The sequence below is a fragment of the Lissotriton helveticus genome, chromosome 2_1 (assembly GCF_964261635.1).
Source record: "Lissotriton helveticus chromosome 2_1, aLisHel1.1, whole genome shotgun sequence".
NCBI classification, from domain to species: Eukaryota; Metazoa; Chordata; class Amphibia; order Caudata; family Salamandridae; genus Lissotriton; species Lissotriton helveticus.
Window position 1 is genome coordinate 564709538 of NC_136059.1, and position 19718 is coordinate 564729255.

The 19718-nt window shown below is 44.4% G+C and overlaps 1 protein-coding gene across 2 annotated transcripts in view; it reads left to right on the forward strand.

Annotated features, from left to right (window-relative positions):
- The window catches only part of POC5 (POC5 centriolar protein), a 267735-nt gene that overhangs the window by 120668 nt on the left and 127349 nt on the right, over positions 1-19718 (forward strand). For both annotated transcript variants that reach the window (XM_078675228.1, XM_078675229.1), the window contains exons 7-8: positions 11843-11947; positions 14787-14966. In XM_078675228.1, the coding sequence (XP_078531354.1) occupies positions 11843-11947; positions 14787-14966 (285 nt within the window). The remainder of the gene's footprint in view (positions 1-11842; positions 11948-14786; positions 14967-19718) is intronic.

A 19718-nucleotide genomic window follows, 5' to 3' on the forward strand; every position in this document is an offset into this window, starting at 1 on the left:
AAGTGTACTGACCATTTGCTCAAGTTAATAAAACCCGTTAAAACTAAGACCCGCCTTTTGCCAATTCATCTTGACCCCGTCACAGTGGTGGAGAATGCGGGCACCAGCACCATCTGTGTAGAAAAGATGGAATCCGTCGTGCAACAGTTAGTGAAGGGGCAAGAAAGACTTGAATGGGTAGTAGAACAACAACTAACTTCGGCTCAAGCTGATAGAGAAATATGGAAGAAAGCCTTTGAGTCCCACTCAGAATAGTTACCTCCATGGACTGACCCCGTACAAAGAACAGGGAACGTAGAAAGACCCGTCAGCCATGGCGCTCCAACAGTTTCCCTCCAAAAATATCACCCGGGGGAAGACCCAGATGCGTTCCTGTTAAATTTTGAAAGAGCCGCTAGAGCATGCGGCTGGCCTATCACTAAGTGGCCCTTCTTCCTAGCGCCTCTGTTAGGAGGTGAAGCCCAGGCCGCATATCAGGTCGCAAACCCTAATGGAGACACTTCGTATGCTGACATTAAAAAAATAATATTAGACCATCTTGGACTGGACGCAGAGGCATATAGATTGAGATTCCGAAAAGAAAGAGGAAACCCTGGAGAGAATCCGAAAACTCTTTTCGTTAGACTAAAAATGGCCGCCGATAAATGGCTCACCCCGTCAATCAGCAGTAAAGAGGAAATACTAGATCGAATATATTTGGAACAATTTCTAGAAGCGCTTCCATTTGCAACACAAAAATGGCTGAGACAACACCATAACTTATCCACCAAGGACGCGGTCGAAATGGCTTCGACATTTTCACGGGCGCAACCCAAACACCCAAACTGGGACTATGAAAAGTTTAACAAGACAAATACGAAGTTAAGCTGGGACAGTGAAAAGTCTTCCAGACCCGTACAGAAAAATGAAAAGCGGGTACCGAGACCAGTAGACTCTTTCCGTCCTCGTCCATGGAGTACGGGACCCACAAGGCCATCAGAACCACAATGCTTTGACTGCGGAAATTGGGGTCATATCGCACGGTTATGCCCGAAGAAAAGAAGTCAAGAAGAACCAATGGAGGTCGGCTATCTACCCAGAGATGTGCTATATTCAGCAGAAATGGGAGCCACATACAGAGTAAGTGTTAAGGTGAATGGTGCATCTGTACAAGCTCTCCTGGATTCAGGATGTCGGCAGTCAGTTATTCAGTCACAACATGTACCCCTTGACCAGTATATTCCCCAAAAGAAAGTTAATATCAAATGTGTACATGGCGATGTTAAGCCCTACCCTTTAGCCGACGTACCAATACTACCGGCCATAGGGAAACCTCATGTTATTAGGGTAGGCGTCTTAAGAACCCTCCCCGAAGACTTGATTATCGGAACAGACAACCCAAGATTTTTGCAAATGTTTAAAAAAACTTTGGAACAAGGCTCATACATTCAATCTCAAGGTGTCTTGCAACCAAAACTTAGTTTGAAAGAAAACGACTGTCACAAAACAAATGGTGATATCCTACGCTTTGTCAAACTCTCTGAAAATGCAACGTCACCTACAAAAGGGTCATGTAGAGCAGCCGGTTATGACTTATACAGTGCTTACGATTATACTATTCCCCCACAGGGAAAAGAGCTTATAGAAACGGATATTCAAATTGCTGTGCCTTCAGGCTGCTATGGAAGAATTGCACCACGTTCCGGTCTAGCAGCAAAACATTTCATTGATGTAGGAGCCGGAGTCATTGACGAAGACTACAGGGGAAATGTCGGAGTTGTACTCTTTAATTTTGGGGAAAAAGAGTTTCAAATAAAGAGAGGTGATCGAGTAGCTCAACTAATTTGCGAACAAGTCTCATACCCCTCTTTGGAGGAACGTCAGGTGTTGGAAGAGACAGAACGAGGCACACGAGGATTTGGTTCAACCGACAAACAAAATGACACAGTTCCAGCGCTACTTTCCCCAGACCCCTGGATCATGGATAAAAGTTTACGGTTTGCACAAATGAACGATGCGACACTATACAATGCCTGGGAACAAGCTCACGAAAATCAGACTGTGGATAACAATGTTTTTCCCAAATTTATAATACGAAACGATCTACTGTATAGACAAGGCAAACCAGATGATCCTCTTCAACTCCTAGTACCTGTGTCCTTTAGAGATCAAGTCTTATTCTTTGGGCACAGTCATTTGCTGGCAGGGCATACAGGTCACGAAAAAACGACGCAAAATATCCTGAATAATTTTTTTGGGCCTGGGATCTATAAAGACTCCTCAGTATACTGCAAAGAGTGTGGCATTTGTCAACGGAAAAACATGACCAAACCACCGGCAGTCCCCCTGCAGCCTTTACCTATTATTGGTAAACCGTTCGAGAGAGTCGGTATGGACATCATTGGACCCTTGCCCAAAACCAGAAAAGGATTCCAGCATATTCTGGTAATAGTTGATTATGCTACACGGTTTCCCGAAGCTTTCCCATTAACAGCTACTACAACTAAACAAGTTGGTGAGAAAATGATTGAATTGTTCAGTCGAGTAGGGTTTCCCAAAGAAATCCTCACTGATCAAGGCACACCTTTTGCCTCCCACTTGGCATTTGAATTTAGTTCTCTCACAGCTCATGAGAAATCCCTTTGAACCGATTCATCGAGCGGACATGAAATTCCTTTCGTGGAAATTGGCTCTCCTTCTTGTCCTCACATCGGCAAGACGCATTGGGGAATTGCAGGCTCTCATAATACAAGATCCTTTTCTCCATTTCAAAAGAAATGGCGTAATTTTAAGAACTAATCCGAGGTTCATACCTAAAGTACCCTCAAACTTTCACCTAAATGAACCTTTGATTCTCAAGTCTTTCTTTCCTCACCCTTCCACACTAGCGGAGAGGTCACTCCATTCTCTGGATGTGCAGCGGTGCTTGAAATTTTATTTGGATCGCACCAAAGGGTTTCGTAAATCTTCACAATTATTCATCGCTTTTGGTGGTCCTCGCAAAGGCCTTCCACTTTCAAAGCAAAGTATTGCAAGATGGATCTCCAGTGCCATTCTATATTGCCACGCAACAGCGGGTAAGCCGCTGGACAGCAGGATTAGAGCACACTCCACAAGATCTGTGGCTTCATCTACAGCTCTCTTCGCGGGAGTACACCACAGAGACATTTGCAGAGCTGCGACTTGGAGCAGCTTGCACACCTTTACGAAGCATTACTGTTTGGAATCCTTGACACAGGAAGACACAGCTGTGGGCCAGACAGTCCTGAGGAACCTCTTCCACTAATTGGTGAGCTTTCCCTACTATCCCTCCTTCCTATTTCTGCACATTTTGTATTTACTGTTGGTACAGGTTGTTATTTCAGTATGTGATTTACTTCTCTTATGATAGTACGGATACTAACATAACTAATTATGTCACAAAATGTGATTTATTGCCTACTGCTAGCTACTCTGCTACAAGCTATGGGAATCTATCAAAGTTCCAATACTGGGACAAGAAAACAAGTTACTTACCTGTAACTTTGGTTCCCCAGTTATGGTAACTTTCATAGATTCCCATGCGCCCACCCTCCTCCCATGGGAAAGCTCAGCCTTCAGCAGATGTGGTTACTGTTACACAACTGCTATGAAAACCTGAGGCTCTGAGGTTCCTTCAAGAGGGTACTATGGGGTGAGGCTCTTCTGATTGGCTGAGGCTTAGTTTTGGTCTGTCTTACAAAAAGAGGCGGATATGCTACAAAAGGGAATGAGACCTAGGCCTTTTTCTTTCTCTTTTGTACCTACTGCTATGTTATTTTTGTTACCAAGACTCCTATTCCGACGACGGGGAATGATACAAGCTATGGGAATCTATGAAAGTTACCAATACTGGGGAACCAAAGTTACAGGTAAGTAACTTGTTTTCATATCCACCATTGCCCACAGTATCCACTCCTACCAATAGTTTGAGTACCAGTTCCCCTTCGTCTACTGTCCAAAATACCTTTAGTGGAGCATGTAGAAGCCGGTGCAGTCCTGGGATTTGCTTACTCAGGGCGGCTCTCGCCAACAGGTTGTGCACCAGCGGCCGCCCGGCTCTGGGAAATTGGTGCAGACAAATTGGTCCAGGTCATCGAGGTACTGAAGCTGGCAGGGGGCTGTCATGGCAGATGGGTGCTGCCGGGTTTGGGACTCAGGAGTGTGGCACGCGGAGGGCTAACTACAGTATCTCAGTTACTACTACTACTACTACTACTACTACTACTACTACTACTACTACTGCTGCTGTGTACAGCTCTATAAGGGATTACATTTACTGTCCCTGGGTGTACAAGGGGGAAGGAATCTGCCACCCTTATTAACTTGCGCATCGGACGAGAGCGAGTCGCTACCAAACTCTGGAGATTCAACTAGAGTTGTAGTCTGAACATGGAGATCTTTGTATTGTGTTCAGCATCTGTTGCCGTAACCGAATTGCTCTCCCGGAAGTAATGAGAGCGTAGGGGTTCTGAAGAGAAAGAAAAGCCCAACTGTAGAAGGGGAGAGTGTTGGAGGAGGGGCGCGTTGATTTGAGGAGAATGTGCAGTTAGCAACTGGGTAAACAATAGATGAAGTTAGTATTGCTGTGTAGCCATATTGGGATTATTGTCACCTATTTGTGCGAGAGAAAGAGTTGTTGAAATTTGGGTGAAGACTTGCCGTGTCCTGTGCCTTCTATTTTGAACATGGCGATGGCCTCTCCACGCCCCTCTTACTGAGTTGAAGGCGATGTTCACACCTTTCTGCTGGGACTTCGATCGTGCGTGGCGCGCAAGAAGTACAATTGACGATCCTGTTTGTACCTCTCGACTCACTCCCGGGGCGCAACACCACTGGTCTACAAAAGTACGAGGACGTTGGCATTGCTTCTCAAGTATTTCCTGTGCCCCATATGCCCGCGCCCGATCTCCTTGCAAGGGACAGATCAGAATGGATGAAATACAAAGCTGAGGAGGGGTGTCCTGTACATTCCAACCCCAACAAAAGCCGGACAGTCAATCTCTCATCAGAATGTAATAAGAGCAAGATGGAAGATAGAAACACAGATCAGGTTTGCCATTCAAAGTAAAACCAGCATTTGCAATGCAATAGGACTCTCATTTACGCGAGACCTTTTGCATTTGCATCACGGACAACAGGAGGGGGGGAGACACGGACAACTGGAGTGCGGGCGGGGGTGCGGGGGAGAAGGCACAGACAACAGGACTGCAGGCTAGAAGGCACAGAGGGGAGAGGGCACAGAAAAATAGTGCTCACGGCCTAAAAAACACATACCGTACCTTGTAACACTCGAAGTAAAGGTGCAGGTAGCCAAATGACGACATGGCCATAATATGGAGGGACTAACAAGCCTCCTAATCAGTCAGAAGACTGCATTTACGAAGGACAAAGACACAAGCCAATGAAAAAAAATGGGCGGGCAGTGCTTCACTCACGTGTTGATCTACAGCAGATGATCACCAGAGCAGCGCTTGCGCGCTGACTCTAGACTCGACCTAAAACGGCGACATCAAAATATGCTGACCCTTGGTAAACCCAATAATGAACGTTTTAAAATAGGCTATAAAGAAACCAGGAGACCTAGCACGCTTCAGCATCACCTGTTGACCTAATTCCCCTCAGTACTGCATGCACTGTAAACTTGAATGTTGTTAAACTAATTCTGCACATAATTCTAAAACCATTAAGAACTATAGTGATGCACTTTTCAAAGCTTCAAACAATGCATTCACTCACTCCCCCATGAGTCCTTGCTCAGTCGAGAATGACAAACATAAGCAAATCCTTCAATGCTACAATCAAACCATATAAAGACTGCTCTTTCCAATACACTTGATAGCCAGTTCCTCCTACCAATGGACGTTTCCGGAGCACCATCCCGTTCTTAACCACCATTGACATGATCTAAATTCTCCATGCTCTCAAAGCAACCACCAAAAACAAGCATTTACAATGCAACGGTTTCGCCTTTGGAAAAGTTAGAGCTAATGGCATTGTAAATGACAACTTGACTTCCTTCCCTTTGCGTGCATTTCTCTGCCCTCATTTGTACCCCCTTATCATTAGGATCTCCTAACCTGTCACTTTTTTAATGTTTTTGCCTTTTCTCTCCTTGCTCCCTGCCCTACCTTTCTCTGTTGCACTCTTATTTCTTGGCCATCTGTTCTCCCCACATGACTTCTGCTCTGACGATCCCTTCCAGTCTTCAAGCGCCCCCTTACCTCTTTCTGCTCTCATTTGACCTCCCATGAGCTCCCCAACATACTTTCTTCTAGAAACTGGTGCTTTGTGTGCCTTCCTATATACCTTTAGTCTCACAATTGTTGATTGGGTAAGTGTTCCATGTACCTGGGGATTCTCTCCTCCTCTCTGTGTCTGTTTATAGCTCGTTGCTTGTGCTTGCTGTCCTGCCCCCTCGTTCGTTGTGCTTGCTCTTCTGCCCTGCTATTGGCATTGTAAATGACAATGCCATTTATTTATGTTTAAAAAAACAAACATAAATAAAAATAATGTCATGAGCAATGCCAATAGCTCTAACTTTAAAATGCCGAGACCATTGCATTGTAAATGCTTGTTTTTTTTCTTTTTGGCAAATCCACTAGTTCTCCTTTGGTGACCGAGTTATAGTTTGCATGACTATTTTGCAATTTATGGATTGTTAATGTCAGTGGGATTTTTAGGTTTTAATTCACAATCATAACTGCACCGTGCGTGTTTTTGTGCGTTTCCAGTTTTTTTTAATCAAAACAGTTTTTGGTGCGATAACCTAACCATAACTTCACTTCAATAATTTTCATGAAACTTTACCAAAGATAGTTCATGTAACTAAAGTTAATTAAAAAAAAGGCTTATGCGAATTGATGAATACATATTGAAGGGGAGAGAAGGAATTCTAGAGCTGAGAAATAGGTTGTATTTGCCCTTCATATTCCCATAAGAGTATTTTGCCACACCATAGCTAAAAAACGCTTAAGTGAATGAATTCAAATTAGCACAGGCGCTAATTTTTTGTGTTCCTATATACATGAATAATTGGTTACATCAATGAATATTCAGAATCGCTGGCCTTTGACCTACAGAGATTGTCGGGTATCGAATGCCAGATAGTCTACTCTTCCACTGTGACTAACGACAGTTGCTGACCTCCATGTGCTTTTTCTCATATGTAGCAAATAAAAAAAGATGCTGACCGTTGATACCATTTAGGCTGTAATCTTTAAGCTCTTTCATATATATAATACCTTAGCAACCAGCCCGCCTCTCTGATGGATTTTTGTTGGGGAAAGCTAATAAAATCCCCAGATTCAAATTTAGTTTTGTACTACTTTTGTCAATGCCAATCCGTTAGCTCGCCTTGAAGGCTTGGAAATAATGGATGGGAACTGAATGTTGTTACACCAGGATGTTTAGTGATGTCATCTGATGCCTCTTCCGGCATCGATACAAAGCCAGCGTACCACTAACAGCAGTCTGAAAGCTTGAAGTTTCCGTATCCAGTGTGATCATTGGGATTATTCTACAGGTAAGAAATCTGCAGGTAGACCGAGCATCCACCAGATAGGTCGTTACCACAGGCATGTAACTTTTTCTTCACATACTCACAATACACATGTTATAGGGGGAGTCTAGGGTAACCGCTGTGCACCTTACAAAGTATATTGAGAATAGTACTCCTAAATTGACAACAAATGTTTATACTGAACGAAATAGAACACATGTTGCAATGATTCCCATTTGCAACAAGAGTAGGAGGCCGAGTCTGCGAAGCTACTGACACTGCAGTGAGCCAGGCAGAGGAATAGGGAAGGAGCTGGGGCTGTCATGAGCCATACATAAACCGGGGGATCCAAACGACTGAAGTGCGCAGACCGCAGGCCTATGGTGTATGTGTTGGAGGGTGGAAGCAAAATGTGAATAATGCAGAAACAGACCAATGGATGAAAGGAGCTATCCCAAAGGTCTTATAAGTACATTAAATATGAGAGGGTAGAGAAAGCACACGGACTACGGAGGGTAGGCAGAGCACATGGACAAGGAAGGGTGGTCAGGAGAGGGTAAAGAAAGCACACGGGCAACAGAGGGTGGGCAGAAGAGGGTAGGGAGAGCACGTGGACAACGGAGGGTGGGCAGGAGATGTAGGGGAGAGCACATGGACAACGAAGGGTGGGCAGGAGAGGGTAAAGAAAGCACACTGGCAACAGGGTGGGCAGAAGAGGGCAGGGAGAGCACAAGGACAACGGAGGGTGGGCAGGGGAGGGTAAAGAAAGCACACTGGCAACAGAGGGTGGGCAGGAGAGGGTAAGGAGAGCACATGGACAACGGAGGGTGGGCAGGAGATGGAGGGGAGAGCACATGGACAACAAAGGGTGGGCAGGAGAGGGTAAAGAAAGCACACTGGCAACAGGGTGGGCAGAAGAGCACAAGGACAACGGAGGGTGGGCAGGGGAGGGTAAAGAAAGCACACTGGCAACAGACGGTTGGCATGAGAGGGTAGGGAGAGCACATGGACAACGGAGGGTGGGCAGGAGAGGGTAAAGAAAGCACACGGGCAACAGAGGGTTGGCATGAGAGGGCGTGGAGAGCACACGGAAAATGGAGGGTGGGCAGGAGAGGGTAGGGAGAGCACAGGTCAACAGAGGGTGGGCAGGAGAGGGTATGGAGAGCACATGGACAATGGAGGGTGGGCAGGAGAGGGTAAAGAAAGCACACGGGCAATAGAGGGTGGTCAGGAGAGAGTGGGGAGAGCACACGGACATCGGAGGGTGGGCAGGAGAGGGTAAAAAAAGCACACGTCAACAGAGGGTGGGCAGGAGAGGGTGGGGAGAGCACACGGACATCGGAGGGTGGGCAGGAGAGGGTAAAGAAAGCACACGGGCAATAGAGGGTGGGCAGGAGAGGGTGGGGAGAGCACACGGACATCGGAGGGTGGGCAGGAGAGGGTAAAGAAAGCACACGTCAACAAAGGGTAGGCAGGAGAGGGTATTGGAGAGCACATGGACAATGGAGGGTGGGCAGGAGAGGGTAGGGAGAGCACACTGACAACGAAGGATGGGTAGGAGATGCTGGGTCAAGCAAAATGACAAAAGATGAAAGGCAGGAACAGAATGAGTGAGAAACACAGAGGGGGAGAAGTACACAAGGGAGCCAGCTGGAGGAAACACGCACTCTCATAAAGTGGTGCTTAAATAAAAAGAAAAAAGTACCACCTGAAATAGTGAGCCGTGGATGGACAGCAGTGCGTCCATAACGCTAAAGAAGAAAAAAAAAACAAAGAAATAAAGTAGAGGGAGGAAAACCTACCGAAGCTAAGAATTCCAAGCAAGCAAAGGAGAGTGACAATGAACCGAAGTAGAAATGGGCGGGCGCTAAGTCCACTGTAAAGTACCAAAACGTCTGGCAACAGACAGAGGTGAGACATAATAAAAATAAAATGATGTACACAGTGGGCTTCGGATCCAGTCAGAGGAGTATTGGTCACTCACCTCCTGGTACAGGACAGCGAGGGGGGGGGAGGGCGGGGACGGGGCACAGGACAGCGAGGGGGGGAAGGCGGGGACGGGGCACAGGACAGCGAGGGGGGGGTGGGCGGGAACGGGGCACAGGACAGCGAGGGGGGGCGGGAACAGCACATGCAACGTGAATGACTTTCCCGCCTCCTCTTGGGCAGGCAGCTGATACCACAACTCTCAGGGAATACCTCGGCGGCTCTCTGTATGGGCCTTCCCTGGGCGCGCTACTCAGGAAAAGCCTTAAGAGAGCTTCTCCGCGCAGCAGAATGCGCCTCGAGGCAGCTGCTAAAGTGTACAATATTCTCACCGCAACACAAAATCTTCAGGGGCCACTTTTGGTACACTGCGATAATAGAACTTAGACAACAATTCGGAAAAACTCAATCCTGTCAGCTAAACTGCCACTCAGCATCTGTGAAAATTGCTGAATTGTACATGGCCGCACGCGGGATAAAAAAAAGGCAGTACACAGGAGACGAATTATGCGGGGCTGCGTGCACCCTGTGGGGTTGTAGCGGATTCCTGCGAACACATCCCATTCCTCAGCACACCAGCCGGGGCCCCCTCACGCATAGGAAACTGCATGGGGGAGTTGAAGGGGCGCATCTGCACCACAATGTGCCGGCAGCGGTGGTCCCTGTTCAGCACAGAAACATCTGCAACACGTTCAACAAAGCGGACCCTTGTCCGCTGGAGTCACCCGGTAGCAGAAAGGTCACAGATGCGATTCAGTGGCTAAGTCCGGACTGTGGAACCCGGCGGCCTGGAATGCAGCCCTGGATTACACGCTTTACCCCATGTGTGAACCTGAGCAAATGGATCCCTCGCTTTATCTCCCACATTTGGTCAAATAGAAAAGACAGTTATAATGGGAGAAAATGCGTGACCGGCTTCTACTTTCAACGGAGAGTGAAAGGGGAGGGGGGGCGGTAACAGGCCCACGGGGAGGGGGGCGGAACGGACACACGGGGAGGGGGGCGGAACGGACAGCGGGAGGCGGCGGGAACGGGGCACAGGACAGCGAGGGGGGGGGTGGGCGGGAACGGGGCACAGGACAGCGAGGGGGGGGCGGGAACAGCACACGGTCAGCGGGAGGGGGGGGCGGGAAGGCAAGGAAATGGAAAAACAAGCTCTCACCCACCTGGACTTCCTCCAACGTCGGTCGGCCGCAGAATGAGAGCAACATGGCACCAAAAAAAACAAAAACAACTCCGCCCACCGCCGCATGACTCCACAGAGGGAACGCCCAGGGAAAAAATCGAGGGAACGCCCACGAATCTGGTCCGTGAATGACGGACAGATCTCTGTTCCAATGGCTAGCCTCCATTTATGGAGCTAGCCAATAGAACAGAGGGCAACAGAGGGCGTATTCAAGTGCCCTTACTGTGAAGACTACAGATTTCTCTGGAGGCGGAGCTAAGAGCTCCGCCCTCCAGCGAAACCTAATAAGAATATACTTCCCTCATCCATGTTGAAGTTACCCTTCAATTTACCGCTGCTTGAATCTATATTCAGCATCTTTCTTTGCAGAGCTAAATTTCCCCCAAGATGCAAACTTCGCCAACTTCTTTCCTAAATGGTTCCTCTTCAACAGAATCCCAATGTAGAAAACAATAACCTTGCAAGTTGCCATCATATCACTTGCCTCTCCTTCCTTGGCAAGATAAATTTGGGCTGGGGGAAGGAGGGGGATAGATGCAGAACTACAAGTACACAAAATGACTGTCACAATCTTCTCACACTTTTAAACTTCTCTGCATTCTTTTGACACCCGTTAACCACAGAGACCTGCTTAACGCTGCATCTTCATAAATGGCCTTCTCTGACACTTCCTTAATTGGTTTCCTTCATTCCTTCCTCTCAAATGTTCAACATACATTCTAATCTTTATTCTCAACTCCTTTGATCGTGAACCTTTGCCTGGAGCCACCGATCACTAGTCTGTGGGTGATATTAAACCATACATCAACGCTGTACCATACACATATTTCTAATGCCTAAAAACACACTTTCAATTCATTCGATTCTGTGACCCAAAAAATTAATCCATCTTCATCAATACAGTCTGCAACAATAAAGTGAGTCTTTTGCCCTTTATGGATCATGGTATTCATTCAAATGGAAATGAATTAATGTGTGTATAAAGGTTTCGGATGCTTCCTTTTTGAGCAAGTACTTTGATAAATGTCTGTTTTTTGGTTCATTTGTGCATGGACTTGTTGTTGATGGAATTTGCTTTCTTTGTCAGTGGTACTTTGGATGCAGAGTGCGTCAAGACACAAATTATTTCAAATATGTTTTCATGTTCCATAATAACTATATGTAATTCACAGGTGATCTCTAATTTGACAAAAGCAATTGAAAAGCAGAAAGAGAAGCTGTCTGTAATGAAATCATTTACACAATGGAGGCTGGAGCACGCAGAAAGTCGGCAAGAGGTGGGTATGAAATTCGACCCAAGTTACCTCATTCTTTGTGTTTTGATATAACGTGTTTGGTGCAATAACTAATAAACCAGCCAAAGTTGCTTGTTGCACCAGAATTAACAATATATATATATGAATTCCTACATTTACTGCATCGTGCTATGATTACTTACTTTGCCAATTTAACTTCGTACACCATTATTTCACCTTCAATTCCTTGGTTCACATTTGCTTCCTCTGACCTTTACTTCGACATAGTTCCTGTCTCAAAATTGGCTAGAAGTGAAGTTAAAATACTAAATTATCCACATCGAAGTAATGGTAGGTAAAGTAATTGTAGTCAAAGTGGTTGTGATCCAAATCACAGAAATCCATGATGACTACTCGCCAGCATATTAAGTTCAGATCTCATACTCCTTAAAGAGAATAAATCCTCTAATTGTTGAAATAGAGCCATTTTTTTCAACTTTTTCTAGAACCTGTTGTTTTTCTTTAGTTTCCCTATTTTGAAGTGAGTTGAACTCTATTACAGATGCCCCTGCTTGCGGCATTATTGGGTGACAGAATTGGCCAAGTAACTTTTAAGCGCTTCAATATGAATTATTTTTCTCGTAATAGAGGTGCAATCAGGTGCCTTTGTTTCAGTGAGTCATTAGTTTCCAGAAAACACAATGAGAACTTCATATCTTAATCGACCGAAATTTCCAACCCCATCTAATTACCTTTTGAGATCTAGAAAAAAAACACTCAGAGTGAGTTCCATGAGCAGAAGAGATAATGAATCACTATTGCATAGTTACCATTCCCTCCAAATATCCACAAGGCGGTGTGTGGGAATTCAGATGCCAAACGTCTATATTGTACTACTGTTTGGTCTGTTTTTGGCCCCAATGGTGTTTTACAACGATCATGACAGTCACAGTTGCACATCTACATCCAGAAATCCATTTATACCCTTGTCACCCACACAAAAGCCTTCGTTTGCGCGTTACTGTGAGAATATACTGCTAAAAGGGTTTACTTGACCTAGTTTGCGGAGCCATAGTATATCAGGCCCCGATACACCAGGAACAAATGACAACAAACACCTCATTTGGGGCCTTGTTTCCCCAGTTTGTCCAGTGGCTCCCGAACAGTGTCTGATAAACCACATACATAGTAAACTTTGCTTCATTAAGTTACATGTAGGTTTTAACAATCCATTTATTGATTTAGAAAAAACTCGAACATGCCAGCATGAAAAATACTATGGGGAAGCGTGGTTCTGCGGGGGTGGGAGGGAGCTATCATTATCTGGCACAAAGGTTCTTGTAGGCAAATGCAGGAATTTTGGCTTGTATAATGTGAGAAAATGAGTGACTGTTGTGTCTGGGAGGGGGTGCAAATGGATTGGGGAGAAGGATATATGCATAAGTTATGCATAGTAAGGGGTTATTTGCATGCAGAATAAAAATTACTTGCTGCAGGGAGTGCTGAGGAAACAAGCGTCAAACTAGACGTATGTGCTGATATTAAAAGCCCAGAGGTGGACTGTGAGTAGTGTTCCTTTTGCAGGATGACACCTGGCAGCCATGTCCTCTTTCTGTGCCTGTTGTTCAATGCTCACATCTTTAATTAATTACTTTCCGTGAAATTGAAAAGCAAAGTTTGCGCTCAGAAGGCACACAGTTTACAAAGAGGTGAGAGAAGTGCTCTCCTTCGCAGTTGTAGCAAAATATAATGGATCGAGCTACTTCCTGCCAAGTGGTTCATCTACATGTCTAATTCAATAAGCTGGATTGGTTGCACTGCATGACACTACTCCAAAATGATAACATTTGTAGGAGCGATTAAAAGGGGAGATGGACAAAACGAATGAGGACAGAGGAAGAGGACTAAACTTCCCCCTATTGTCTTTGATGTGCTACTCCTTAATTTACAAGTATTGGAAATGTAATTGGTGGCCATTGTTGACAGGTGTGAACGGAAATAGTAAAAAGGCAAAGGAAGTAAAGGAGAAAAAAAGTGAAGACAGTTTTGTATAGTAATGTTTCATCTTTTAGTTCTCCTTTATAAAAGATCATTACATTCTCTTGTCTAAATGTAGTATTTCATAAGCATGATTTTGGGCACACTTGTCTTGTCAGAGGGCAGAAAGAAATTGTGCAAATGTATCCCTCTCAGAGCAGTCATTAAAATGGACTCTGTTTCATTTCCACCCGGTGCTCAGCTGGATTTCTAGTTGGAAATGATCCTGCTCGGTTGACGAGTTACTCTGGCCTCCATTCTGCACAGATATCTCCTTGAGGTCCAGCTCTAATAATGTACTTAGTCCTTAGAAACTCGCACATACACACACAGTGGCAGATCCCAAAGAGATAATTGGGTTCCTCTCCCCAAGACTAGTTTTAATTCTCACTGCCTCCTCCAGCCCCAGAGCACTAATGTGGCAATCAATGTTTGTGTTGCTAGCATGTGTCAAAGCCTTTGCATAGGCATGTACCCAATCAAATATGACACGATTTGCCTGGAAAGCTATGTGGTGCACTTCACAAAAAGCTGCAAATCACCGTTTCAGCACCCATCTTGGTGCCTTTAAATTCTTACAGCATAGAGCCTGTGAGCTTTTAGGATAATTATACCTTACCTAGAAGACTGTAGTTCAATGAAGACATTTTTCATATTGACATTTTTAATTGCCATCTCTTGCTTAGTAGAAATAATTAGAAGGAAACGCTGTACATAAGTTATGGACTTAGGAAATATAAAGTAGAGGTAAGAACTCCATTATTTTCTGTGTTCAGTATTTATTATTGTGTATTTTAGATCAATTATTGAAGCAATGCTAATGAGGAATTTTATCACATTCAAGGCTTATGCAAGGAACCTAGCGGATAAGCACTACTCCATGGCTTTAAAGAAGAAAGCATGGCGCGCCTGGCATTCTATCATTCAAGCAAATTGGAAAGACCGAGTAGAGCAAGCATGTCGAACTCGAGCTGAAGAAGTTTGTGTTCAGCTGTCTAATGATTATGAAGCTAAAATTGCACAGGTAACTCTGAATTTTTCTCTTTAAATGTTTTCAAGCCTTGCTACTAATCCTAGATCATTTGGGCAAGTCAGCTACCTATAAAATGCTTGCTATAATATTCAGGCATATTTGATATCCTCCTCGTGCTCCTAACCATTTGAATACTTGGCCTACGGGTAGATCATAAAATATATTATGAAAATAATTGTTTTCTTACTCGAGCAGACTTACTGCATAAGCCTTTAAAGCTGAAACACTCAGGTCAGAAGGGAACTTAAGTGCTTTACTTGATTAGAGCTAGTTCTTTACATTAAAATACAGTAGAGGTGTAAAGACCATGCCTTTGGAAACAAAGGCTGTTATAACACTGAAGGAAAATTCAAAGAATTGAAAATGTATAAATCTTCTTCTGGTTCTCCAGTTTTATTCTCCCGGATATCTGGAATCTTGTGGTTAATGAATAAAAGTTACATAAAAAGCTGTGTATTGTGGCAAAGGTCAAAGTAACACAAGAAGGGAGTGAAGAGGTAATGCTCAAAAGGGAACAAGAGGTGGATACTTCAAGGTCTACACCACAAATGGTGCAGTTTGAATGTGTTATGTTATTTTAACTCTGTTATTATTCTTCCAGAACCCATTCAGCAATATACCAATTGGGGTGTAGTATACTGTGCATGTTCAATTTATGTGCACCACTTAGTAAGAATATATGTAAATACACAGTTGTTGTGATTTGAGTGTAGAAGGGATCTCTTCTAGGTCCTGATGAGAAGCCAAGGGAGGGCTTCGATACATGTCGACACAGGAGACACTGCTCATTAAAGCATAGTATCTCCATCTCATTCCCCTCTTTTAACAATACCAGCTCAAAGGAACATTAACATTTATTTTTTCCACTGAGCCAGGTATTTTTAAATGTTTCACCATTCACTAACTTCCGACCCTTCAACTCACACTCCTACACCACACATAGTATTGTTTTTCATAACCAGTGGTCCCACGTAGTCATAGGTCGTAGCATGCCCCCTCCCGCAGTGGGGCGGGAAGACCCCAATGATGAAGCATGCCACCAAGGGTCCTTTTGGTGGGTGAGGGGTATTTAAACAAAGCTGTGTGCTTTCCACCAATATTGTGGCAAAGGTACATCCGTAGAATTAATTGTGGGAGCAGTTGTTTAATACAATGCTCAATTAGAACCATAAGCCCTCCTGCTCATTACTGGTAAAGGACAAAGTATTTACAAAAACATGATTGGCAAATACATTAGAATACCGTGCTAAATAAATTGGCATCCTATTTGGTATTATTGACACATTCCAGGGGAAGGAGGGATTTCAACCCACTCCCCTACTCCAGAGAACCAAATTGACAGTAAAGACTTAACATATCTTAAACATTGTTAAAAGTTGCAGATGGGCAGCAACCCAATTGTTACTGGACTTTTGACTGTAAACCTGACTGCAATTTGTCAGCAGGTTTTTCACAATTAAAGCAATGGTCTGGTTTCAGACTTCCCTGAGGTTTAAAGACTTTTCCAGCAGCATGAAAAAAGTTAAAGAATTTTTCCTGAAAGTTGGGACTTGCAAAATTTCTGTTTCTGGAAGACCAGTACAGGGCACCAAGCTTACCCCAAAAAAGATGCATCTTTGGCAGCTTCATATTACTGGCTTGTCCCACTTGGAGCTTTTGACTGTGAAGTTATAGGTTGCCCCAGGACCACAAAAAAAGGTATAACTAGTCTTCTGGAGCCCTACTTGGTGTTTCCCCTTTTGACCATGACAAACTGCTGAACTTTTCAGTCTGACTATCATAAGTCCGCTGTAAAGGGTAAATTAAAAAATAAGTAGTCTTCATTTTATACTTTATATACTTTATTATTACTGTGTGCATCTTATTAATGAATATAAATTGTCTTTGTCGATGATTTTTAAAAATGTGTGTTATAAATTAAGCGTGCTGTGAGTAAGAGTTCAGCTTAAGTCACCATGGTGGTGGTAAAAGGTATAGTTAAGGTCGTATCTAAACCTTTGAATTTCTAGTCTCTTTAGGTTTTGGGTGCAGCCTCTACTACACCTTAGTCAACGTTCATTTCCTTACGATTATTTTTGGGGGGGTTTTCAGTAAATTTCTTAGTTTAAATGTTTAACTAATGCTATGTTAAAGGTTGATATTGTGGGCTGTAAGTAAAGTACACCTGTAGTTAGCAATGGTACGGTCTGTTATAACTTGTTTTAAAAAACAATTTGTTTGTAACATTTCACAGCTAAGCACTCCCAGTGTGGGTTCCAGTTACTGTTTCCTTATCTTCCCAGGGTTTAACAGATGACATTCCTCACAGAATTAAATGGGCTCTCCCTCGTTTTTGGGGCTTACACCCTGGTGACTGCCCAATATGTCCTTATCATATCCACATTTCCTTTGTATGTGGTGTCATGGGTCAGATCAGGACACCTGTGACTTTAGCACTCATCCATGCACGAAAAAGGACTAGAAGGCCAAACTGTTTTGGCAAGGACATGCAAGAACACCCCAAGTGGTCCTTTCATCTCTTCTGGCAAGCCCATGGACAGGAACTATCCCCCAATGGATCTTACTGTGAACAGCACAGGAAGGATAAATCCTCTTTCTCAGGGATGCTGCCTGCTTCTAGTGGTATTCAGAGACTCCGTGTCCTCGTCCTATGACCTAGCCTCTACCTCAACTTAGAAGGTGATTCTGGTTCAACTTGAGTTTCTGGTTCCATCTGCCGCCTCCTCCCAGGTCAAGGCCTTTTAAAACACCAGGTTAGACATTTTGCTGATGGCTCCACAAACTTCTAGGCTACTCCCCAGTGCTGGGTTGATCGAAACGTTTTGATGATTCTGCCAGCTCCGAGGCAGATGCCATCTTACTCAACATTTTTGGCCTTGGAGATATTTCCAAAGTAGCTCCTGCCTATGATGGCATTGGACCTTGTGCCTTAGGCACCATCTATGACATACTCTCCAACACCACCCTCAGAAACCATTTCCACCTTCCAAATAGCAGACCTAATCTGTGAAGGAAAATATGTGTGCCTCCTTTAACAATGAACCCGTGCATTATAACCACCTGCAGCAACAGACATATTTTAAACATTACCATATCATTTACAGATATAATCGCTCTCAATTGTTCCAAGGACATGCAGCTGTTATGGCCAACAAGTTTTGCCGACTGTGCTTGCACCTTCATGCTTGGCCAAAAAGGCGTTACTTCAGTATGAAATGATTGCCACTTTGTTTAGTCCATCATAAAATCATGAAATACTGACCTCATATACAATGTCTTTAACTTTTCTCAATCTTATGACCTTTTAGGCTCTTTGACCTTATCCCAAGTTTGTCCCAATGATGTGCTCTTCCAGGTAGTTCTGATTTCAAGTGAGAAACGTTTCTTGGACATCTCAGTCACAGACAAATCACACAATACCATAGTACTGTGCCATCTGACCATATATTTTTGGCTTCCTCCCATCACTGAAAATTTTGGTGGTACCAGTCTCTTCTGCCTGTTTAAATCTGCCAGTTTCACCGCTGCTAATTTGTATTATGAAACAAAAAAGTTTAATGGGCAGAAAAGTCTTTGCTTCATGCGGTCTAGCTCTGGGGACTGTAAAGGCCTCATCATCTTGGCAGAATGTCCATGTTTCGCGAGTATTTGCTTGCTTGGCCATTTTCAGTCTCCCTGACCACATGAAGCCCTTCTCTGATTTGGTCAACGGAGGATTGTACAACTCCAAACAAATCTTGAAGTGCGCCCAGAACTCTGGCCACACAATGGCTCAGTCCATAGCCAACAAGGTTACCTTAAGCCAGTATGCCTAAATACAGTGCACAAGCTTTTTAGGATCTGTCCAGGTGGGATTGAATCTCCCACTGTTCAGTGGGAAGCAGCCTTTCAGGGAGAAGGTGGACTTCTTCCTGCAAATTGTTTTTTAAAATAGTCATGGCATGCGTACATGTGTTGGCCTTCCCATGGAAACGGTTCCATCAGCAAGTACAGTCACTTCTCCAGCGACAACCCTCATGGCAGTGGTAACCTTTTCAGCCAGTCCAGACCCCGTAACAGCTTTATCCCTCTCTTGGATCAGAGTGTACTTAAGTGACGCCAACATCACCAGCAGTAGTATCTCCAGTCTCCCCTGTGTTCTAATTTATCTGCCATGTCCCAACTTCTTTGACTCCTCTTTCTTCCGCCACCAGCTTCCAGGAGAGACCAGGAACATCTTACTCTTACCCATAAACTGGGAGACCGTCAAGATGACTCGCTTAGTGTTTCAACCTAGCAGAAAATGGGGGTGCTCTCTGACACTTGTCCTTCTGAGCAAAGGGACTAGTGAAGTGGTGCCCCTGGAGAAAAGTGGCATGAGATTTTACTCCCTTTACTTTTTGGCCCAGATGGAGGTCTTGGATACGTTCTGGGCCTATGACTCGTAAACCCCTTCATTCAACATGACAGTTTCAAAATGCTTTCATGTGCCATTTTCTGCTGGACCTGCAAGCAGGAATTGGTTGGTGTCCTGGATCTTCAGGATGCCTATTTCCATCTGCTTATCCTCCATGTTCACAAGCCTTTTCACATTGGAGTCCCAACACGCCCATGCAGTACGATCATTTTGTCTTGCATCATCTCCAGAAATGTTCACAGAGTCTTGGCTGTGGTGATGGCTTCATTCAGTAGGTCATGAGTCCTTGGACAGCTAGCTGATGATGGCATGGCCTTCTGCATACCATGACCCTCCTGCATGACTTT